This window comes from Girardinichthys multiradiatus, chromosome 20, assembly GCF_021462225.1.
Source record: "Girardinichthys multiradiatus isolate DD_20200921_A chromosome 20, DD_fGirMul_XY1, whole genome shotgun sequence".
Classification (NCBI taxonomy): domain Eukaryota; kingdom Metazoa; phylum Chordata; class Actinopteri; order Cyprinodontiformes; family Goodeidae; genus Girardinichthys; species Girardinichthys multiradiatus.
Window position 1 is genome coordinate 38,267,070 of NC_061812.1, and position 24,995 is coordinate 38,292,064.

General features: G+C 39.4%; 1 protein-coding gene across 2 annotated transcripts in view; it reads right to left on the bottom strand.

Annotated features, from left to right (window-relative positions):
- Positions 1–3,224: 3,224 nt before the first annotated feature.
- The window catches only part of suclg2 (succinate-CoA ligase GDP-forming subunit beta), a 155,321-nt gene continuing 133,550 nt past the window's right edge, over positions 3,225–24,995 (bottom strand). The window contains exons 10-11 of one of the 2 annotated variants that reach the window (XM_047347490.1): positions 14,607–14,727; positions 3,225–4,101 (exon numbers count right to left, since the gene is read on the bottom strand). In XM_047347490.1, the coding sequence (XP_047203446.1) occupies positions 3,989–4,101; positions 14,607–14,727 (234 nt within the window). In that variant the 3' untranslated portion in view covers positions 3,225–3,988. Of the gene's footprint in view, positions 4,102–14,606; positions 14,728–15,295; positions 15,371–24,995 lie in introns of those variants that run through there. The other variant, XM_047347491.1, reaches the window with a different exon arrangement.

The following is a 24,995-nucleotide window of genomic DNA, read 5'->3' on the forward strand; positions in this document are numbered from 1 at the left end:
ATAAATCTTGTGACATTGCAGAAGCTTATCGAACAAAACCACAGCGAATCCGTGCCATAATCAAAGCTAAAGGTAGTCCAACGAAATATTAGTGGGGTGACCTTTTTTTTTGGTGCTGACTTTTTTTTGGCTAGGCAGTGTATCTGCCATTTATGGAGGAGTGGAAAGATGAAAGCAATTGTTAAAAGAACACTATAATAGGCTCTGTTTGTAACTTGCCATAAATAATGTAGTGGACACAAAATTGAACCCTATAGACTTCATGCAAAATGCTACACCGTCCCCACATAGAACATGGTGGCGGCAGCATGTTGCTGTGGGCATGCAACGATGGGGAAATTGGATTTAGTTGATGGGAACACAGTTAAGGGTTAGGGTTAAGGGTTAAACCAACTGGGGAAGAAAACCTGACACAGTCTGCCAAAAACAAGACTGAAGAGAGGTGTAATTGCAACTAAAGATGGTTCAAAAACCATGGATTATCTTAGCATCACTTATTGTGTTAGAAAAATGCTGTTGTTTGTAATGTAAAGATCCTTTATACTTTGCAATTTCACAGCATTAATGTTACATTTCTGTGTACACGCTGAACTGAGTATGAACCTATGTGCAGATGTAGGCTTTCACAAGAATGCTTTGACCTTCAAAGGTTGAAGCCAGAACTCCACTAAATAGTTTCTGCTAGTTATCTCACCCAAGTTTCGAGAAAGAGGGAGAGTGCTGTGATCACAAACTGTGCAAAGGTGATAGTGTGTGTTTATCTGAAGTATGTGGAGGCGGGAAGCTGTAGATAAATAGAGACACATGCCCTGTGTTAGTTCAGCTTGAGACAACTGAGACACTGTACAGGTTGTAATTTGTTGAACTCCTTCGAAGTTAAATTTGGTCAAAATAATAATGTTGTCTGGAATAAAAGCAAAATACAATATAAAAATATTCTCTTACCAGAGCTGAAGCTGGTAAGAGAAACATTATCCACAGGAAACAGGTTCTGCACCAACCTAAATGGAGAGGTCAATCAGAGAGGATGAAGCCATTACTCTAAAAGCAGCATAAAAGGCCAGGTTACAGTTTGCAACTGTACCCAGGGGCAAAACTTTAATTTTTGGAGACGTTCAATTGTCGGATTAAACAAACATTTTAGCTGAGGCACAAATTGGTCTTCCAGGTGGACGACGACTCTAAGCACACCACCCACTTAGTTAAAAGTGGGCTTAAAGAAAAGTAAGCTAATATTTTGGAGAGCCAATCACAAAGCCCTGATCTTTTCTGTAGGAAATGTGTGGGCACAGGTGAAAAAGCGTGTGCGAGTAAAGCAGCCTACAAACCTGACTCAGTTACACTACTTCTGTCAGCAGGGATGGGCCAAAATTCCATTAAACTATTGCTACTGTACCTGACCTAAAACAGGAAATGTTTAATTTAATGTCAGAGGACGGGAAAGTAAAGGTCAAGCATATTTTAATAGCCAATTCATATATCTGGTGTCAACTCTATGTAGTTATGATAAAAGCTTAAACCTAATGGTCAATCTGACACTCAACTGGGCAATGCTCTGTAAGTTACATTTTATTATCATACAATCCAGTTACAACCCTTTGAAAATGACACGCAGACCAGCAGAGAAGAGAATGATGCACAGGAACTTACTAGCACCTACATGCTGAAAATGCTTCAAAAGCTTTGCTGCTATGCTAGCACATTGTCTCATTCACTGACCTTCTGGACATATAATTGGACGCCTGGGTGAAAAATGTCTGAAAATCTAGAGCAAATGCTGCAGAAATCTGTGTTCCTGCATGCCAGACCACTGAAACATTACACAAGCAGTTCAGAACATCACAGAAATGCATAACATTTTAGACAAATGGCGGAAAACTAATTGAAAAAAAAGTTTTATATACATGTATGCTCTGAAATCAGGCCAGATGAACTATTCATTTGATTCAGGTGTATTAACCCATGATGACATCTTAAACACGCAGGACACCTCTGCAAGAGACCCAGCGAGAGTATTTGCTGCAAGAAAACTCAAACTTAGTCTCATCTGACCAAATCAAAGTTTTATTTTAGTTTTATTTAACAGTTTTATCATCTTTCTATATCAGAGTATGTTTAGTGTGCTTCACTCAGACCTGTGAACTCAGTAGTCTGCCCATAGGTACATTTCCTAATAGCCCTTTTGCAAAACCTCTGCTTGTCTGATAGGATAAAGGTAAAATACTAAACAAGCAACCTATTGTGCTACACCCAGGCTGCAATTTCTGAGTTATATTATGTTGTTCTCCATGAAATCAGTATGTATAAATATGTATTAATTCCCACTTCATGCAGTCATGCTACGATGTGCCACTTCACTCTAAGCTTGAATGAAACTCTAAATCTGCAGTTTAGTTTGAAGTCATTATGCTCAATTCACTCGGGGCATTAAAAAAAAGAAGAAACCCTGAATAACGTAGCGTTAAGAAATGCTTTAAAACAGAACTTCTAGATGAATATGCATATGCCCACAGTTCATCTTTTTACTAAGACTGTTGAAAGAGCCTTCATCATGACATCATATGAGCAAAAATAATCTTGTTACACAGAATGCACTTCTGAGATTGAGAAATGCAATGCTTTAAAGCTGTAATCATAAACTGTTTTAGATCCATGTAAAAAAGGTTTAATGTTAAAATCCATTGTTTATGGTGCATTATTCTTTCTTATAACAATCTAGAAACTCTGATCAACTTAAAAGACAAAATATAAGAACAACATTTTTTTGATTGCATTTATTTTTCCAGGGTTGTTAGTGTAACTGTACCAGGGAACATTTTTATAAATTGGTATCATTTTCCTCCACGGAATAAATGAACTCAGTATCAAGGTTGGATTGTTGGAGATTATACTGCTGTAATACCAACAAAAAATATTTATTTTAAGGTTTCTTGCACATAATTGTCAGATGTGCCAAAAAACATCAGTACCTCAAAACTCTTAGTGTATGACGCGTCCACAGGAAGGTTATGAAGATTGTTTTGTCTTTCCTGAAATCTGAGTCAAGGACAATATGAACAAAATGCTGAAGCTCTTTTCGCAAACAGACACTTCACCAGATTCTGCAGTTAACAGTTAAAAGTAACGAGTCAGAATAATCTTTTTTTTTTTACTCTTTACTTTCCGTCTGCTGGCAGTTTTACACAATGGGGTCACCCTCGAGTGAGGTGGACAGAAACACACAATTCACTTTGACATGTCTGTTTTTAATCTCTCAGATTATGTACAGAACTTTCCACCTTTAATTCAGTTATAAATTTACATTCATGATTTTATAAAATATTTTCTCCCATTGTATTTTCAACATATAACTGAGAAACCAATTAGAGCTGTCATGATAACATCCAAAACCTTAAACCTTCATTTGTCAGGCACAAGTATATGGAATTAGCACTTTAAACGTAAGACATGATGTAGAAAAAAACATAAGACACACACAATGCGCTGTTACTAACCTGGGCCTTCAAGGGGACAGTTTGCACCAAACCTCTTGCTTCCTTTAGGTTTAGCTACAATGGAAGAGTTCACAGTTTTACTGTTAGACCCTCTGCTTATAAAACATCTTTTTTTCCCCTAATAAATCAACACAATGACCATAATATGTAGAGAGATAAGCATATCTGCACTAGAAAATGGAATGCAGTGGAATGAAAGTGATAAACCTCAATCCATTTTCTGTAGGAGGCTCTGAAAACCCAAATGGTTTTAAAATATTCCCTAAACAAATTTGGAAATTTTTCCCAATCAACATAAAATGAGAATAATTAACGTGAAAATACAATGCTTTAGAAAGTTTGATACAGATATTGAGGTGAGCACCTATTTAAGTTTTTAAAGAGAAAAAGCAGAGTCAGTTAGAGCAAAAACTTGAAGTTCTGGAGGTCTTTGTAAAAGAAAAAGGCTGCTGGTGATGGAAGCCATGGGGGGTGGAGAGGTCACAAACAGCTCTTCATTTCCTGATGGCAGCCACTGCTTTCTTGGCGGCGTCGTCCAGGTCTTCGGCTGCTGTGATGGGCAGGCCGCTTTCGGTCAGGATCCTCTTTGCTTCATGCACGTTTGTCCCTGACAGAGATGGAAAAACAAAGTTAATGCAGGAAGCAAGGGAAACAAAAAGGTCTTTACAAGGTTTGACCTGATCTGCCATCTGCAGTTAGAAAAAAAAAACAAAAAAAAAAACACATTGCATGACAGAGGAAGACCTCCTCACAAGGAACCAGTCCACACAGACAGGTGGATGCATCTATGGGTCAGTGATGGGACATTCAGCTGCTGATCCAAGAGCATATTTTGGGCAGAGGACCAATCTACGTATGTGTGTGTGTAAATGGATAGTTGCTCTCCTGGTTGCAGTGAGGTCAGGGGGAGCAGGTGCTGGGTGACACGCTGCTGATCACAGCCTTGGTGGACCTGAAAGAAAACTCAGAACCTCCTGGAGGGATGCAGGTAATCCCCGAGCTGCTGTGGCACGCTGAATGGGCTGCATGCTGCTCAGCCAAATGCAAACCTGACAGTAGAGTCACAACACAGAGCGGGGGGCACTGCGGTGGGAGAGAGGGCACTGAGGGGGAGGAAACGGGGTGTAGTGAGTGGTAAAGAGAGGGCAACTGAGCAAAATGTCAAATGAAGCAGTGATGCCCCAGTGACTGCTTCATGAAACGGAAATCCAGCTGTTTGTGTGGCTTTCACTGATTTTACACAAGCATGTGGCCAAAAAGGGAAAAAGGCTATTTACATAATCTGTCTCATCTGATCAACAACTCCTCCCTTGGATCAGCTGCTCTTCTTTTTTAATGAGTCTACTTTCCATAGTTATTTCTGGATCACAACTTGTATTTTCTCACATTTTGGGGACACCTGTGGTTCAGGAAGTAAAGAAATTGTCCTCCAATTATATCGTCCGCCAGTTGCTTCACTTGTTATACTGTTCACAGGCAAGATGATGAACCTTAACTTTTCCCTGGATTTGCCTGTCAATTTGCAATTAGTGAATGTGACGCTTATAGACAAATAGCAGTTAACAAATAAGAGGTGGGTGCAGTCTGAAGTAGAACTATAGAAGGAAGGTGGAGTACAGAGGTAAAAACAAAAATTAAAGCTCCTTATCCCACCTATGTGAGGTTCAATGGAGAAATAGAACATTGCTCATTTAAATATTTCATTATTTATCAAATGGAAATAAAAAAATGTCTTAGTTATCTTTAAATAGTTGCCTAATCGTAATAAACAATTTGGTCACACTAAATAAGTACACGCAAGCAGTGCCTTAAAAAAAGCTTTCATACCCCTCAATCTCTTAAGGAGAACCTTCAAATATGTAGAAGATGCAGCTCTGATCAGATGAGACCTAAATTGAAAATTTTGGCTTACCGTGAACACATTATTGTGAAACTGTGAAACATGGTGGTGTGGCAGTATCATGCAGTGGGACTGCTTTTCTTTAGCAGAGTAAGGGAAGATAGATGACTCTAAAGACAACGTATTTATGGAAACAAAAAACTGTCAGAGGCTGCAAAAGAGTTGAGACCCCAAACATATTATGGTGTAGATCAAAGCATGTTCATGTGTTAGGGTGACCCAGCAACGGGATTGGTTTTCATAATGTAACCTCAAACAAAACAAACAAAATGACATTCCCCTTCATGACAGAAAACCAATTATTGGCCTTCGAGTTGTCTGCTCAATAGAAACGTATTTTTCCTCAACCAATCCCTGATAAAGTGATTACCTGTAGGTGGGTTTTGTAAAGAACAATCTCATTGCAGCTTTAGGTGTTGTAATTTTGGTAAAACGTCCTTGAGCGGAGGTTTGTGCTAGCTCAGATGCTCCCAGCTTGACCTCAGTTCCCCTGGTTGGGGCGTAATTAAAAGGGCACAATATGCGAATTCTCCGTAGACCCGGCCACCCTGATCAATAGACCTTTCATGAGGAATTCTATTACCAGCACCACTTAGCGCTTAATATTTCACCTCTTTTGTCCAGTCATATAATAAGTCACTCCAAACACATTTTCTGCAAGCTCACACTCTGAACAATCAATTCTGCTATGTAATTAATTAGAATGCGAGCAGGAGGAGACCTTGTTCTGACACACAAACAGGGGATAGGGTGTCTCAAGTCATTTTCTCATCAAGTGGCGGACGGTGTTCTGGGTGTACTTGTGTCTCAATTGCTGATGCTGTCGCTCACAGAGAGAGAAACACTGCAGAGCTGCTCACTTTACAGACTGACCAATGAGCTGCTCTGGGATTGACGGATCTATAATGCTATGCTGTCAGACTTATCTGCCAGATGATTAATTCAACAAGCTAAAAACAACACCGGATAAAACACAAGTGGAGAAGTTGTCACTGCAAATACATCGTACAGGAGATTTTCCTAAAAAGACAAATAAGCAAAGGGAATGGGCATGAAGGAGGGAAATAATACTATTTTTTTCCAGTCCATAAATATTTATAAGCAGCAGTGGTGCGTGCCATATTGTTCTGATGATGCATCTGCCCTACCTGTGCTACTCATGTAAAGTGTGAAGGCAGGGAATGACACATCTGCGGGAGAGAGGAGGAAAAGTCATGCATTTATGTGCTGCTTTATCTGCGCGTGACAGCTGATTGCAGTTCCACTACGAGCGGTAGGGAGCACTGATGGCTCACAGCAGCGGCGACCACAAAGACGTAACCCCGCTGGATGCAGCATCGCTGGATGAGAGCAAGTGACCGTGTGAGGAGGAGGAGGAGGAGGAGGAGGAGGAGGAGGAGGCCCATGTATATTCATGGGTGTGCTCACCTGCAGCCACTAGGTGCTGCCAGAGACCTACACACAGGCTGGATAGGATGCAGTACGCAGAACATTATGCATGTGTATGTGTATAAACACTTTAAGGTACATATAAGGTAAGAAGATTCTTACGTTTGGAAATTGACAGTACATCCAATTGTTTATAAGAAATTTAAAATAACACTGACAAGTTTAGTTACTGTAACATTTTGACAATTTATTACATAGATTCATTACACACACACACGGATTAATTTCAAGTGTGTTTCTGTTAATTGGAAGATTATAATTATCAGTTTATCAGAAAATATAAATATTACATAACATCTATACATAGGATTTTTGGTGCCAAACCATCAGCCTACTGAAAGGCATGTCAATGTACTATATAGTTTATGAACTCAGTGTTTGGAATATAATAGCAGCCTTCAGCTCGTCTGCATTCTTGGTGCAGCTGTCTCATCGTGCTGTAGACAACACCCTATATAGCACAGTTTGCGCTAACCAAGCACAGGAACACCATGGTCACTGAACCAGGTTTTGGTACCTTTGACACTGTGAGCAGGTACCACGTCCTGCTGGAAAATGAAATCAGTAACTCCTTAATGCTTGTCAGGAGAAGGAAGCATGAAGTGCTCTAAAATATCCTGGAAGATGACGGCGCTGACTTGGCTGCTGACAGGCTTGGCCTGATAAAACCCAGTGAACCAAAACCAGCAGATGACATGGCTCACCAGATCCTCAATGACTAGAAACTTTACACTGAACCTCTAGCAACTTTGATTCTGTGCCTCTCCACTCTTCCTCCAGACACCAGAACGTTAATTTCCAAAAGGAAACGCAAAATTTACTTTCATCTGAAAAAAAGGTGACCTTGGCGTCTGATGTTGTCTGTGGTTCAGAGGTGGCTTAATACAAGGAATGTGACAAATCTAGCCTAGATCCTGGATATGTCAACTGACTCCAGCTGCAGTCCACACACCTTGTAAATCTGCCACAAACTCATGAACCATTTTCTATCACATTTTTTCCTTTGACTCAATTTTACTAATATGCTAAGTTACACCGCTTACCTTCTTTAGAAATGGCCATAACATCACATCTCAGGATAAACAATCCCTTTTAATTGTTCTATGTGAGACCCACCTGAACTTCGGGTTTCCAGTAGCTGTAAGTCCTAATAAAATTAACAGAAAAAATGCTTAAAGGAAATCACTCTGGATGCAACGAATCTGCATAACGTGTGTTTTATTTTCTGAATCAGAATGTCATCATTACTGATGAAATTCTAAATAAATAAGATCAACCTGTAATTGCAATAATTGTAGAAGAATTGTAAAAAAACAACCAAAGATCCTCGTTTCTCTAGTTGACTCTAACCTCCATATTGCACTTTATTGCTCCAACTCAAATGTCACAGGAAGTTGTGTTAAATAACCATCATTTGGAAACTACTCAAATGTCAAACTCTTCGGACTGTTTTAATTAATAAATACTGATTCAGTGTATTGGCACAAAAATGCACAAACCAAAACTGTAGTAAGTATTTAACCCTACTGCTACTTTAGGTGTTTCTGTTGGACCTCTGCTCCAATTAGGTAACTCACTTCTAACAACTGAGAGAATGTCACTTTATTTCATGAGTTAATTACAAGCCAACTTTTAAAGAGCTTAATAAGGCCTGGGACTGGGCCAGTTTCCGCATGGGAGAACTTCTGTTGATGCAGCAGGACGTAAAAGTGTGATTAACTGTTGGCAAAACTCATCTCTGATATCTGGAAACATATTAAGTTATGTTGGTTTCTTATATGTCAAGGACAAAATGTAGAATGTGTTCATTGGGGTAGATTTCAAAACAAATGAGTCAAGATTTTTTTCTCCTCTTTGTTTTTTTTTTTTTGTTGTGGTTTGTGTGTCCAAGTCCATGATTCTCTAACTGTGGTGCCACTGGTGTTACTGGGAGGTCATGATCTTATAACAACATAAAAGGTCTTCACACACCTCTGTGTGTGTGTATGTAAGATTGAGCTGCTTGCAGACAACAAAGCATCCCTCTTCCTACTGTTTTATAGCTCAGCTAAGCCCCAGTGTTCTGCTTGGATATATACCGTTTTCACTACAACCTCTTAGGCAGTGACAGAATAGAAATATCCTGTATTGACCCACAGTGGGAAAATTCAGGTACACTGTAGAGTGTCTACTCAGTGGAGGAGCAAAAGGAAAGAACCGAAAGAGAGAATAAAGTGATTTCTCACCAGAATATGAATTCAATTTTTCAAACCTTGTTGCTGAGAGATAAATTATCCACAGTGAGGAAACTTCAGCTCTATCTACACTGTATTTCCTAAAAACAAGCGGCGTTGTCGTTTTTACTTTTCTTCTTCTGCAGCTTATGATCTGAGGTGTTGTTTTCTTCAGCTCCTGTGTGTTCGGTGCCACCCTTTGAGTTACAGTGTTATTGGCCCTGCCGGTCCACATGGTCCGTGTTTTATAAAAATTTGTTCTGCACACAGAGGTCCGCAGAGAGCCCTAGGTCACACAGGGTTTAGGAATTCAATTCAATTCAATTCAATTTATATAGCGCCAATTTACAACACATGTTGCCCCAAGGCTCTTCACAAAGGGTTTGGAATGGTGCGGAGTTGTTGGGGAGGTTACAATAAACTACTGAGTGTTAGAGTTTGGCCACTTTAGAATGGGCTATGTGTAGGGGCACTAAGTAAAATAATAAACTGATAAAGTTTGTCCATGTAGAGCCCACTGGTGACCATTGTTATACTTAAAAACCACAAGGATTGGGGGTACCTCTCTGTCAGACTGATTGTAACCATTGGAAAAGAGAAGGGGTCACACAGGTAGCAGAAATGGTGGGTGTGTTTGCACCTCAACCAGAACTGAGCCGGTTTAGGCTAAACCTGACTCCCCCTTATTCCATCCAACAGGAAGGGAGGAAGCCAGAGGTAAAAATAATACAGAAAAGAAGAGTAGGAGATATGAATTAGACCGAAGTTTTCAGTTCATATTTACGATTAAGTCTATGTTGCCCATAGACTGCTGGAGAGCAGCAGCTCCCCGTGACCCACTATGGAAGAAACGGTATAGAAAATGCATGCCTGACTGACTGAACTTTCTTGGTTTGTAAATATGCTCTATCCAGAATTACTGACGTGGCATAGCTTTAGCTTCACCTGGTTCAAATTCTGTAAAAAATCTCCTATTAAGCAACTTTTGTTATCAGATTATTAATCGATTAATGGGAAAAATAGTCAACAGATTAATCCATAAGCAAAATAATGATTAGCTGCACCATAAATACATCTGCTGAAATTTTGTGTTTTGCATTTTTTTTTACACTGTAGCAATTTTTTACATGTTCACCAAATTATGTTCTGTACTAAGGTGTGTGTGCGTGCGTGTGTGTTAAAGATTTATTAAGAAATATAAAATCAGCTCTCCAATCCTGCAAATAAACTGAGGTATTTTCCACTGCAGCCATCACTGTTTTATATGCAAAGCAGCCATATTAGACCTAAAGGTCAGGGTTGGTTGGAACAACTTTCCAACTTTTCCTTTTGGAATTTTGACTCCCTGGAACTTTTCTATTACATTTTCCTGTCTGGAACCTGAACATTTCCACTTCTGAGAAAAAAAGTAGAATGGAAAACATAAGATAAAAATGTTTTTTTTTCTTTTTTTTATGACACAACTGCGAACTGAAAAGTCCAAGTTGGGTTGTATTTGTTTTTACTGAGGTAGTGCTGCAAATGAAAAGATTGAAAATTGCTTGCAAGCACTTATCTAATGGCTTAATCTAAGTAACCTAACTCATTCAGTTTTAATCCTCTTCATAAAAAAGTCTAAACATTTTTTAGAAACAATGAATGTCACAATATGAGCATAGAAAAGCTGCCTAATATAATGTAGAACTGTGTCTCCATGGTATAAATGACTTAATGGTAGCTTCAGGTTCATTTATAGGCTCACTGGCAATTGCTGGTAACCAGAAAAAGTGTAAAAAAAGTGTTTTTAATTTAGAGTTCCCATGACATGAAAAAACTGAATACAGTAAAAAAAAAAACAGGAAATAATTAATAACTAATTAGCCAATAGAGCCCAAACGTCAGTAACACTGAGAGAGTAGCTGTCTCCATTCTTGCTGACCTCTCAATCTTGATGCAAAAAACGTTTCCATATTTCAGAGTAACATTTTACAGCTCTGGATATGATTGCTAAATCTCATAATGTTTCAGCACCGAGCAGATAGAGTATTCCCTTTACAATTCGTGGTGAAGGACCCCCTCCCACCCCTCCACGTCCAACATCAAATGCCTCTCATTTGAAGGCAGAGCAGGGGGCTCCTCAAAGCTGCAGAAGCGTCTTCCTTTGAAGTGTTGGCTAGTCATTAATTGAAGTTTTCATGTCTTAAATTGTCTAGATTGCTGTTAAGAAAGAAGTAGCACAGCTATGCCAGATTTAAAACACATATTTGACATTGGCAGTTTAATCTTTGGGATCAGGTTTTTTTTTTATTGTAGACTCTAACAAAAAGCCTAATGTGTCAGCCAACAGCAGAAATGTATTTATGATGCATGGGATTTATTCTGATCATCTAAACGTTACAGAAATTAAGTGGCATTATATATGCAGAAAGCTGTATTATCAGTTAGTACACTCCGTGCAGGACATTGAATTCGGCTGCAGCAGACGGCCATTTAAAGAATAATGGCTCTGACAGTACTGAAGGTCCTATTTTAACCTTATTAGTATCCAAAATCTCTTCTTAAATAAACAAGAAGACACCTTTAAGCAAAAATCAACCTCCAGTCTTCGACAGACTCTTAAAGAATAACTCAGTGAATCGATAGGTTGGGAAACACAATTAAGTGAATGCAGTCACTCTTTTGCCTGGACCCTGAGAACTATTTAAAGGGAAATTTGTCCATATGGTTGCAGCAGACATTATTCTCACAGTCCAATATGTCCATTTTCCCCCTGCAGCCAAAGAGGGCAGTACTGCCTTTTCTGAGGGAGCTCCTCTTGTTCATACTTAAAATATTTTTCACCATACATGTGTAAATACATTTTTTTCTCTGCTGAATATGTTAAATAAATATGAAATAGAAGGCTTACAGTCATTCCCTTTGCACATTAACATATCCCTAATAGCCCCCCCACCACATGGCACCTCTACTCTACATATGGGAATACATAACTCTCCACCAGTGCAATCAAGCCCTGTCTTTTAAAAAGAGCCTTTCCAATTAAAAGTGCGCCCGTTAATCCGTTCTGATCCAGTTGAAGAGCGTTGGGCCGTTCTTGCCGACCGGCAGTCAGCCTAGCAAGCTGAGCTGATTGATTCTGAACCAATCCTCTCTGCAGCACTGAAGCCCACAATGTAATGACCCACGACTAAAGCTTGGATTAGGCCCAGACCAGGAGAACACTAGCCGGGAGCTTGAGACGGTGCTGACCTTCTGCTGTGTTTGTGAGTCAGGCTGAATTACACAGCCTAATCTGAGAAATGTTTTAACTTTCAGAGAGATGATTTTAATTGCTGCCAAACTCAGCACTTGTGGGCCCCCTCTTCTGTAACAATTTAAATGAACTGGATGTTTTAACTGTGTGTTAAATCAGAACCACAGGCAGTTAAAAATACATTGAGGAATCTTTCAGCAGTGCTTCTTTCCCCTCTGTTTAACTTTACTTGCAGTGGTAATTTACTAAAATCAAACTGAAGATTATTTCAATTATTATTACAATTTTATTTCATTATACGTTATCCTGGTTGAGATTCAGAGTTACTTGACAAACAAACATGACTGGAAGCAACAATAAACACCTGCTTGACACTGTGTTTTCTACTAATAATGTGCACATTGTCTACTGGGCTCCAGTTAGTTGTCCATTACCAGCCACAGTGCCTCCACACACAGTCAGGTCATGGAAACAGGCTAAAAGCCTTGAGCTAAAAACTGTATATTTAATGCTAATAAATACACACCCTCCACTTTGTGCTCTGAACAAACCACTGAGCAGGAAATTGACAATTAAGGTAAGCAGTAGCTGGCCCCATGTCGGTGAGAGCCACAGCTTCCCACACACATCAGTGGACAGGGCTACATTAGCATATGCAGGTGAAAGGTGAGCCAATCAGTGCTGTGTCAACTATTAGTCTGCCTGCTGCTAATGAAAAGTGCAACAGAATGTGACGTGTGTGAAAAACACACCGCTGTTATTACAGCGACGATGGGCCGCCATGGAGATGGACCAAGCATCAGATACAACACGGCAATGGCTCGAAGACTTTGTTGACAACCCCCCCCCCACCCCACCCCAACACACATACAAAACAAAATCAAGTGGAAGTCACCTTAATAGTCAATACACACACCCGTGTGTATTTCAGTATCATCATACAACTTAGAGGCTTTTTTTACGTGAACATTTGTGAGCAAACAGCATCATGAAGGCCAAGGAACACACCAGAAAGGCCAAGGACAGGTTTTGAAGTTTAAAGCTCGGTTAGGTCAAAAAAACAATACTCCAAGCTTTGAACACCTCACAGAAAACTGTTCAACACATTTCTAAACATGAAAAGGGTAGTGCCTCTACAAACCTAGAAAGACAGAGCAATTTACCTAAACTGACAGGCTGGGCGAGAAGAGCATTAATTACAGAAGCTTGCAAGAGGTCTATGGTAACTGTGTAGGAGCTGCAAAGACTCAGAGCTCCTTTAGAAGAAGCTTTTGCCAAGACAACTGTTGGCAGTGCATTCCACAAATCTGACCTTTATGGAGGACTGGCAAGAAGAGGCCATTGTTTGAAGAAAGGCATACGAATCACATTTGTTGTTTGTCACAGGGCATGTAGAGACATAGCCAACATGTTGAAGATGGTGTTCTGGTCAGATGAGACCAAAATTAAACTTTTTGGCTTACATGCAAAACGCTTTGTTTAGAGGGGAAACCAACACTGCCAATCTCTCTGAAAACACCCCATTCAAACAGTGAAAGATGGTGGTGGCACCATCATACTGTGGGAAAGTTATCCTTTACCAGGGACAGGAAAGCTGGTGAGAGTTGACGGGAATATAAGCAGACAGACAGGGCATACTCGAAGTTAATGTATCGGAGACCTCTAATGACCCGAGACTGGGGTGTAGGTTCACGTTTCAGCCAACAACCATTAACATACAGCCAGAGCTACAACCAAATGGTTCAAAACAAAGAATTTACATGTATTAGAATGGCCTAGTCAAAGTCCAGAAAATTCAATTGAGAAACTTTGACAGGACTTGAAAATTGTTGTTAACAATGGCCCTTCATCCAACCTGACTGAGTTTGAGCTATTTTGCAAACAGTGGACATACGTTTAGTATTTAGATGTGTAAAGCAACTAGAGACAACCTAAAAGAAACTTGAAGCTGTAACTATAGTGAATGTTGGTTCTAAAAAGTAATGGCTAAGGAACGCTGAACAGAAACAGACCAATTATTTCATTGTATTATTTTTCTTTCAGTTCACAATAATTCACTTGTCTGTGTTGGTCAATCACATAAAATCCCAAAAAATGGTAGACTTTAAGGTGCATCATAACAGGGTAAAACCTGAGTCATGGTGAAGAACATGGGTGTGAGATTTCTGGCTATTTTCTAGTCCTATTAAGGTCAAGTGCTTTTAATACTGGCTACATGGAAATCAATGGGCTATAAACACTGTGTTCTCTGAGAGCACAAGCGTTAGCCCTGAGAGGCTAGCAAAACAAATTAACAAGTTTGGTGTATCAGTGTATACCTTCGAGCCTGACCACCAGTGGGACCTTGAGCTCCAGCTCTCGACAAGCTTTGGTAATGCCATTGGCAATGATGGCACAGTTGACGATGCCTCCAAAGATGTTGACCAAGATGGCTTCAACCTGAGAAAACACGGACAGTTCAAATAAATGGCAGGGAAGCATGTAACACAGGGTTTCTTCAAAGTTTCAGTTTTTAAGAGCTTTCGAAGACCAGCATCATTCAAGTTAACTTAACAGCTAGCTGACCTAATTGCCACTTATTGTTTTTCTTGAGAAGAGGTTGTAGACATCACAAACAAAAATGTTTTCATTTTAATTCCCTAAAGGTGCAACAATAAGCCAGTTTTCAGCTAACATACAGGAAAAAATTGGCTCGGTTGTTTTTAAGATGCATAGTCAGAGGCACTGGAATAAAAAAATGGGCTACATGGATGGTTGAATCCAACCATTAATACCATTAATAAGCTGAACACTGAGCACAAAGAAAGCCACCAAACACAAACAAAAAACTTCAACAGGGAGTGTGCGTGCAACCATGGACAATGTGCAGCGACGATCAAAAGTATGACTTAACTTTAATAATAGAAATGACCAATTGGCTCATTGCAAACCTTGCTAGAAGATTATATCATACAAAGGAGGGTGCACGACTAACATCATTAAACACTTCTAGATTCATGGTGTAGAAGAGAGTGCCCCGCCTTTAACGTGCTGAGCCGAGCTTCCTCAGGTCCTCTTCCTCTGGCTCTGACAGACACTCATCCTAGTGCGACATAGCAGTCAGAATCAGGCAAAACAATAAAATATGTCTATACAAACAAAGAGGCAGCTAACAAGTTAAAGTCGACCTAAAACGATGGGTCAACACAAATGCCTAGCTAAGGTTAGCCCATGTATTTTTCATAAACAAACGACCTGAAATTGTCAACAAAGTCAACAAAGCCCATGATGAAAAGTACACCTTCCTACTGTGAAACTTTAGGTGGATCGATGTTGATGTTGAGGTTTTGGGGATGTATGAACTTATCAGAAATCAGAAATTTGGTGGAAAATGTGCACTAATCAGCCTTTTAAGCTGAGCTTGGATGTTCTTGGAGCATGAAAATGATACAAGACACAAGGACAGGTTGAGCTGTCACTGAGAAAATTTACAGGAGTTCAACCACTATCCAGTTCTCAAAGTTGATTTAAGTTTTGTTACTGACATTGTCTGCTATAATATGGTTATGTTTTTGCTCTCAAAATTCTTTATTTCTAAGTCAGCTACCTAGGACAAATTTCCGCTGTCTTTCATGTACTTTGGAGAAGGCATCTTAAAGTTTCTCATGAAATGTGCAGCTGAGACTGATATCACTAAGCAGAGGAACACAGCAGCCACAGTGTGCATGTGTGCGATTACACTAACAATCTAACACTCTGTAATTACCCTGGCTAGCTCAGTGGAAAAGTAGACTTAGAGCACACAGGATTAATCCTCCGTGTTTGTTTATAATCACTGCTAATCTGTTAGCGCCGATTTGGCTGAGCAGCTTGTGGGGGTGTGCACCAGTGTGCTTGCCTGTTGTGAATGTGTATGTTTCCAGCGTGTGGTAATGATGTTTACAGGGGGACAAGATCAAGGACTTGGATAGCTATCAGAGCGACAGTCGTGGCATTGTCCTCGACATTCTATCCAAATGAGCATCTCCTTATGAGACGGCAGAGAAGGACACAAGAGAGAGCTCAGAAAGTAACACTGAAGTACCAGGAAGCACACATCAAGAATCGTTTTTATAATCACTAAATTTATAATGCAGGGGTGTGACCAGAGATGCATAAAAACAAGGGTGAAAAGGCAAGTTAAAAGCAGCCTCAAATCATAAACAAACACGACTCTGATTTTCCGATGCAAGATGAAGAAATTCATAGAAAGTCTTTCAAAAATAACAAATCCAATAAAAGCAAGGAATGACAATGTTTTGCATCACATTTCACATAATCTAAACCAATAAGCAGGGTGTACAGGTTTTTGAAATATAAACTAATAATTTGCTGGTTTTAACCTCATTTGTAATTTACTAAAGCAACTTACATCAGGTCTCATACACACAGTGATTTGATTTCTTTGGAGTTTGAAATGCTGAAGACAAATCCATACGAGTTAAAGACATCTGTCTTTCACTTCAAAGTAGAAATGTTCAAAATACCGCATCCACCACCACCCCGGAGTCCAAGTCAAGTCTCTAGTGACTGAAATTAGCATTCCCCCATTGCATGCTTACAATGTAGACTTCTTAAAAACACAGAGCAGCTGAAGAATATGAATTCCCAAAATTAAAACAGTCGCTATGAATTTATATAAAACTCACAGACTAAATGTAAAATGCAACAAAGATATGAAAACTATATGCTTTAATATATTTAGGTTTCTGCTTGGGCTTGTTTCTACAGAATCTTGCAAATGTATTCATACTTCTAGAATGTTTTAACCTAAAGGAGGAAATCAGGCATTATTTAGTGAAGCAGCCAAGAGACCTATGGTAGCAATGGATGAGCTGTAGAGATCCACAGCTCAGGTAGGATGATGGCAAGAAGAGAGCCACTGTTGAAAGAAAGCCATAGAAAGTCCCTTCTGCAGTTTGCCTACAAGCCATGTAGGGCACACAACAACACGTGGAAAAAGATGCTCGGGTCAGATGAAATTAAAAGTGAACTTTTTGGTCTACATGCAAAAACTATTTTGGTCAAAAAACATCAGTCTGAACACACCATCCCCACTGTGAAACATGGCAGTGGCAGCATCATGCTTTGAGGATGCTTGGGGAGACTTGAATAATGGGCAGTCCTGGTAGAAACACAGAGTGCAAAACCCTAAACTTACAGCCAGAGCCATAATGGGAATGATTTAGATCAAAACATATTCATGTGGTACAATGGCCTAGTCTATGTCCAGACCTACATGAAAGTGAAAATCTGTGGCAGGACCTGAACATTAAAATTAATTGTAATGGCAGTGAAATGTGGTTCTAAAAAACAATTGACTCAACAAATGAAAACCACATCTTTCAGATGTCTTCTAGTAAAAAATATATGAAAAACAGATATTTTCCTTCTTTGTACTTTGTGTTAGTCTATCACATAAAATTAAAATATATAAATGTTTGTAGTTATAATGTGACAAAAATCTGAAAATGTTACAAGAACTTTTACAAGGCACTGTAAGTAGTTGACGTCTAACTTGACCACCAGCAACAGAAGCACATTCTCTGAAACTGGGTGTTTGTAAATCTGTGGAAATAAATTTGGGCTGTATTTCTACTGCAAGTGAATGAAATTAAACTATTTGATGGACCATCCTCTCTTAAGGGTTTTCCTGGATGAATCTACTAAAAATGGACTGTTGGTCTTGTTTTTATCACATGACATGGAATATAACTTTAAAAATACATAAAGCACACTGTGTAACACAGGACTGAGCAGATGAAGGTTTACATATTCCAATACAGCTGCTTTGTGTAATACGCACCCACACACTCTCCACACCATTACAAGCTATTCCAGTAGGGGGCAGTAGAGATTTAGACACGATTTGAAGCCAAATGAGCAGTAGTTCTATTCTCACCATATCTAGCCCATTTTTCAACTTTGACTCTATTGGGAAGCACCATATTTCTTCCATTCATGCGTCTCCCATTGACAACAATGTATATTAATGATACCCAGGACATGATTTATGCTGTTTGGCACAAACGTAAATGCAGTGTATAAAAAATATGGATGTGGGAAAGAGCAAGTTGTACTTTGCTGTAAGTTTGTTTTATTTTTCCACCCGGTCCTAAGTTTACAAGATGGTACAAGCCAAGTAACATTATTCTTCCTGCAGAGAGAGATGTCTACAAAGAAGTAGATACTTGATTAGAAAAAAATACTCTCCCACTTCTGCGTAGTACAAGAAGAGATACAACAAAACACAAGTTTACATTCATTAAGGTGATATTTTGTTCTGCTCAGTTACTCATTTATCGAAAAACCTGTCTTAATAACTTTGGTGTATATCCATTGTGGCCCTGTAGTGTTATATTGGGTAAAATGATTAAACAAAAAGCTGGCCAAGACAATGGGTGTCAAGTTTGGAGCCAATCGTCTCAGCTTTACGTCTTCCCCAATCAAAATCTCACTTTTCTCTTCTATGCAGGCTCTGTACCTCTCTGAAATCCAGCTTCAAGGCATGAAGCAGCACTGCACACTTCAAGTCATCAGAAAAATCTTTCACAACCCAATCTGAAGCATTTTTCCTCCTTTCCATAGCAACTTTAAGGACTTAAAAGCGCTCATTTCAGGTGAGCTAAGCTGGCAGCAGGGGAGGTTTCTTTCATCAGAGCTCGGCATAAAGGCATCAGGTACAGTATAATGTGCCAGCTTGCTCTTTTTCAATGGACCTTTGTGCCGTTTTTCACTCGCAAAATTAGCCTCTTTACCTGGGTTCCGGTGGAATGATTCAAACTTTGCAAAATTAGATCACCGCTGCCGGCGCTGCAATACCATGCCAAGGCTCCTTTCACATCGAGTAAGAAAAAGGGCCTTCACCAGAGGAACAAGCTTTTCTGCCTGTTTATATACGCACCACTAAGTGGATTTAGGTCAAGAAAGAAATGTAGCCTAAACAATTTGACATGCTAATGTGAATTTATCATCCTGTCTGGGTGCTTTTACGAGACACGTCTTGGATGCATGTTGCTGGACAGAATATGGTGCGTGCTAGGCTTGTCCCATATCCGTACATCAGCTGCCATCTGAATTGAGTAAATATGCACTGGAAAGTAACACTGCATGGTAAAGAAAGTCTTCATAAAATTGATGTGGCTGTTAGCAAACACACATTTGTTTTTCTCCTCGAAATTTTAACTCAAGGGACAATAAACGCATTGTTTATCTCATTCTACAAGGCTCCTTCACAAGTTTCCGTGTTCCTGTATTATCACAAAAATACACATTTTCATGCCCGTATTCCTGTTAAGTGTCGCTAATCTCTCTGCAGGAAAGACAAGTAAAAGCGTTTTACTTTCTTTGTTAGCAGAAAGCAGATAGGAGGAGGAAAAGGCAGCACTGAGGATGGGTGTGTGTGTGTCTCTCTGTGGCCTATTAAGGGCTATTGTTCTGTCTTATCTGCTGGAGACAGCCTGTACAGTCGCCGCCTGCCTTGGCAGGCCTTGTTTATTTGTCTCTGATCTGCCGTGGGCCCAGTGCTTGGCCCAGAGGGCAGAGGTTAACATGCACGCTTTCCAAACTAATGGTAGCTGTTAATTACACATTTTGGTGTGACAGGACCAGTGTTGCACATGAACAGGTTTAAAAGGGCATGTTTATTTTGTGAAACCTCTGAATTAGGGGTGGTAATGCGATGTTAGATTCTGAAGGCTTAATATGTGTTGAGAATTGGTCAAAGCAAAGAAATACATGTAACATATATTGAGCATGATCTGTCCTTTACCGTTCTATGCACCTGTACAGACTATTTAGTTTTATGTTGTCCTTTCGTTTAGCTTAATAAATTAATTTATGTTGCAACAGTGCAAATGACCTCTTTGTGGTTGTTAACTTTTTAAATTAAGTTTTTAAGTAAAAAAGGTTTAGAACAAGTATACTTTAACTGTAACATAAACTCACCATCCACTTTACTACTGGACTGGAACACTGTTGCGTTCAGGAGTGCCTTAATTCCTCATGGCATAGATTTAACAAGGAAACATTCCTCAGAGATTTTGGTACACGTTGACATAATACCATCTCGCTGATGCTTCTGTTATATTGGCTGTACATCTATGATGCACATCTCTTGTACCACATCCCAAAGGCACTTTACATGATGAATTATCCTGCTGGAAGTAGCCATCCGAAGATGGGTACACTGTGGTCATAAAGGTGTGGACATTGTCAGCAACAACACTTAGGTAGGCTGTGGTGATTAAATGACCCTCAGTTGGTACTAAGGGGCCCAAAGCGTTCCAAGAAAATATCCTCCACCTCATTGCTGTACACCTCCAGCAGCAGCCTCAACCATTGATACAAGGTAGGATGGATATATGTTATCATGTTTTTATACCAATTTCTGATCCTACCATCTGAAAGTTGCAGCTGAAATCGAGACTCAGACAAGGGAATGTTTTTCCAATTTGCTATTGTCCAATTCTGGACAATGTGGAAATTATAGCCTTAGTTTCATATTCTTTTCTTCAAAGACACTTAAATCCCCTTTCTTCCCCACTCTGGCGCTTAGTTTGAACTTCAGCAGGTTGTCTTCACCACATGTAGATGCCCAAATGCAAGAGTTGCTGAGGTGATGGTCTAATTTGCTATTTGTGTTGACAAGCATTTCAAAAAAGTGTACAGAATAAAAAGGCCAACAAGTGTATGTTTAGATGCAAAAAGTCAGAAACAATCAAAAGGTAAAAAGCAGAAAACATATTGTCTATGGTCGACGGAAACAAGTTAAATTCTGCTTTGTGATAAAATGCAGCTCAGTCACAACACAGCAATTGAACAAACGTTTGCTAGATTTGTTTAATTCCTTAATACAATGCCCACTTTGAACAGGGGCTTCAAGTTAGCACTAGAACAACCAGTATTTCTATTGTGTAAGAAAGCCAATAAAGTCATGCTCTCAATGAAAGACAGATATATCAATGGGAATCTAATTTGGTGAGCCTCAGTTCTGTCACAACAAGAAAAATTTTTGCCAGATCAAATCTATTCTTATTGAGGCCACATATCATGAAAGAGAATGATGTAAACACAAGATGAGGGAACAGAGGGTCCTGAAGTCAAAGAATGAGGTGAACCGAAACAGATGGAAGAAGAGAGATGGAGAAGAAAAGGAACGGAGAGAAGTGATGGGAGGTGGTGCTGCCATTGCATTCTATTGAAGGGTAGGATTGTCCTGCCAAGGAGGGATAAGAGGGAAATAATTATCTGGCCTGCTGAAGCATGACAGTCCCTTCTTGGGTCTGCTGAGAGACAGACTGTGCATTATGTCAAAGATTGGCCATGTCACTGGAAGCGACCACTTTTGACAGACAGCAGCATCTGAAGTTTCACTCCGAGATATACGGTGCCTTGCGAAAGTACTCGGACCCCTTGAACTGGTCAACCTCTTGCCACATTTCAGGCTTCAAACAAATTTTTTGTGAAGAATCAACAACAAGTGGGACACATTTGTGAAGTGGAATGAAATTTATTGGATGTGTCAAACTTTTGTAACAAATAAAAAACTGAAAAGTGGGGCGTGCAATATTATTCGGCCCCCTTGCGTTAATACTTTGTAGCGCCACCCTTTGCTGCAATTACAGCTGCAAGTCTCTTGGGGTATGTCTCTATCAATTTTGCACATCGAGAGACTGAAATTCTTGCCCATTCTTCCTTGCAAAACAGCTCGAGCTCAGTGAGGTTGGATGGAGAGCATTCGTGAACAGCAGTCTTCAGCTCTTTCCACAGATTCTCGATTGGATTCAGGTCTGGACTTTGACTTGGCCATTCCAACACCTGGATACGTTTATTTGTGAACCATTCCATTGTAGATTTGGCTTTATGTTTTGGATCATTGTCTTGTTGGAAGATAAATCTCCGTCCCAGTCTCAGGTCTCTTGCAGACTCCAACAGGTTTTCTTCCAGAATGGTCCTGTATTTGGCCCCATCCATCTTCCCATCAATTTTGACCATCTTCTCTGTCCCTGCTGACAAAAAGCAGGCCCAAACCATGATGCTGCCACCACCATGTTTGACAGTGGGGATGGTGTGTTCAGGGTGATGAGCTGAGTTGCTTTTACGCCAAACATATTGTTTTGCATTGTGGCCAAACAGTTCGATTTTGGTTTCATCTGACCAGAGCACCTTCTTCCACATGTTTGGTGTGTCTCCCAGGTGGCTTGTGGCAAACTTTAAATTAGACTTTTTATGGATATCTTTGAGAAATGGCTTTCTTCTTGCCACTCTTCCATAAAGACCAGATATGTGCAGTGTACGAATGATTGTTGTCCTATGGACAGACTCTCCCACCTCAGCTGTAGATCTCTGCAGTTCATCCAGAGTGATCATGGGTCTCTTGGCTGCATCTCTGATCAGTCTTCTCCTTGTTCGAGATAAAAGTTTAGAGGGACGGTCTTGGTAGATTTGCAGTGGTCTGATACTCCTTCCATTTCAATATGATTGCTTGCACAGTGCTCCTTGGGATGTTTAAAGCTTGGGAAATCTTTTTGTATCCAAATCCAACTTTAAACTTCTCCACAACAGTATCTCAGACCTGCCTGGTGTGTTCCTTGGTCTTCATGATGCTCTCTGCGCTTTGAACAGAACCCTGAGAATATCACAGAGCAGGTGCATTTATACGGAGACTTGATTACACACAGGTGGATTCTATTTATCATCATCAGTCATTTGGGACAACATTGGATCATTCAGAGATCCTCACTGAACGTCTGGAGTGAGATTGTTGCACTGAAAGTAAAGGGGCCGAATAATATTGCACGCACCACTTTCCAGTTTTTGATTTGTTAAAAACGTTTGACACATCCAATAAATTTCATTCCACTTCACGATTGTGTCCCACTTGTTGTTGATTCTTCACAAAAAATTTATGTTTGAAGCCTGAAATGTGGCAAGAGGTTGACCAGTTCAAGGGGGCCGAGTACTTTCGCAAGGCACTGTAAAAGCTTCTATAAACTGGTACCTGGATACCCGTCTGATCCATGCAGGTTGGACACCGGGTTCTTTACACGTTCTTTCTTCAAATTTCCATTCTTTTTAAGACCTAAATATATAGATTTTTTCTCTTTTGCTTTATAACAATTTCATTTGATCAACACAACCGTCACCTTGAACTGACCGACTAGAAGTCGTATCTCTTTGTTTTACAAATCCTTAAAGGCCTCTTTTGCTGTTTTTTTATTTTTATTTTTGCATATGGACCAACTTATACTAGCTAGATTTCAAATTCTGTAGTACTTGTACATGTCAAATATGGATTGGGATGTACTACAATATATGCAAATTCTATAACTAAAGCAGTTTGGCATTTTAACAAACCTCACAGGTCCAGCTTAACCTGAAATGGAAGGTGTTTAAAGGAGAAGAAAAAATGAAGAAAAAGAAAAAAAAAACAGAAAAAGAAAAAGAAAAGAGGAGAGAAGTTCAAAAATCAAAATACAGATGAGGTTAAATCTTAAAATCAAGGAGTGAAGCGGCTAATCAAAGATAAAGCACGTCATTTAAATATAAATTAATGCACAGTATATCCCTTTTAAAATTATTAGCATTGTTACACTAAAAAACTAAAGATGAGCTTAAGTCTGGGAAATCTACTATTTTTCCATACCTATCCAGACCTGGAAGATTGTTCAAGAAAATCTTATACCGATACTAATATTTTCCACAATTTGGAGCAGCCCTGTGGACACAAGATTTCTTGTGGAGGACATATAAGTAATCAATGAACTCAGTTAAATGTCCACATAGGCTTTGACTGACTGATACCGGTTTCCAGTTTTTCTTTGCAGTCTGACGCGATCATTGTGGTTTTGGCAAGTTCAGATTCTCTTTATAAGAAGTACAACACATCCAAAATGATTTGTGTAAACTTTGTTTAAATTAAATTAAAAACAATAAAATGGAACAAACATCTAACAGATAATGATCGGGTTTTAACATGATCCCTATTTTATGTATTAAAGCTCGTGTCCCTCAACTTTATATAAATATTATGACACTTAAGACAAAGGCAATAACTAGACATGACGTTTGTGAATGTCTAAAGACTGAACAGAATTTGGTTTTCATCTGTGAAGCATTTATTGAACAGGAAAATTATATAAGATAGTGTTTAACCTGCCGATAACTTTTTAGAAACAAGGTAAATGTTGCTGACTGATTTATCATACTCAATGTCTGATATGTCTGCTCCCTAGCATAATGAGATAGGAGGAAGATATTTTAATGCAAAGATGGACAAAAATGTGTGACATAAGCTCTTCCAGTTATGCGCAAAATTATTTATACCCCTGACAGATTTAGATTTAAAGAAATCTTAACATTGTACCAACATGTTTCTTCTTTTTGGAAGTAGTCTTAATGTTTTGGATTGAAAAAGCCAGCCTCCCTACTTTATGCTGATAGAGAATCTGTGGAGGGAGCTAAACATTAGGGCGATGGCAAGAAGGCTTTCCAAACGTAAGGACTAGGAACTCATCACCAAAGATAAATCATCAAAATACCAGGAAACATGCAAAAATCTGGCGAGCCATTAGAAGAAGGGCTTAATTGCTTTTTCACTGATTGCAGAGAAGAGTATAGAAAATAGCTGATATGCCATTTCTCGAATTAAATGTAAGTAAAAAGAGACAAATTATTATTTTTTTCTT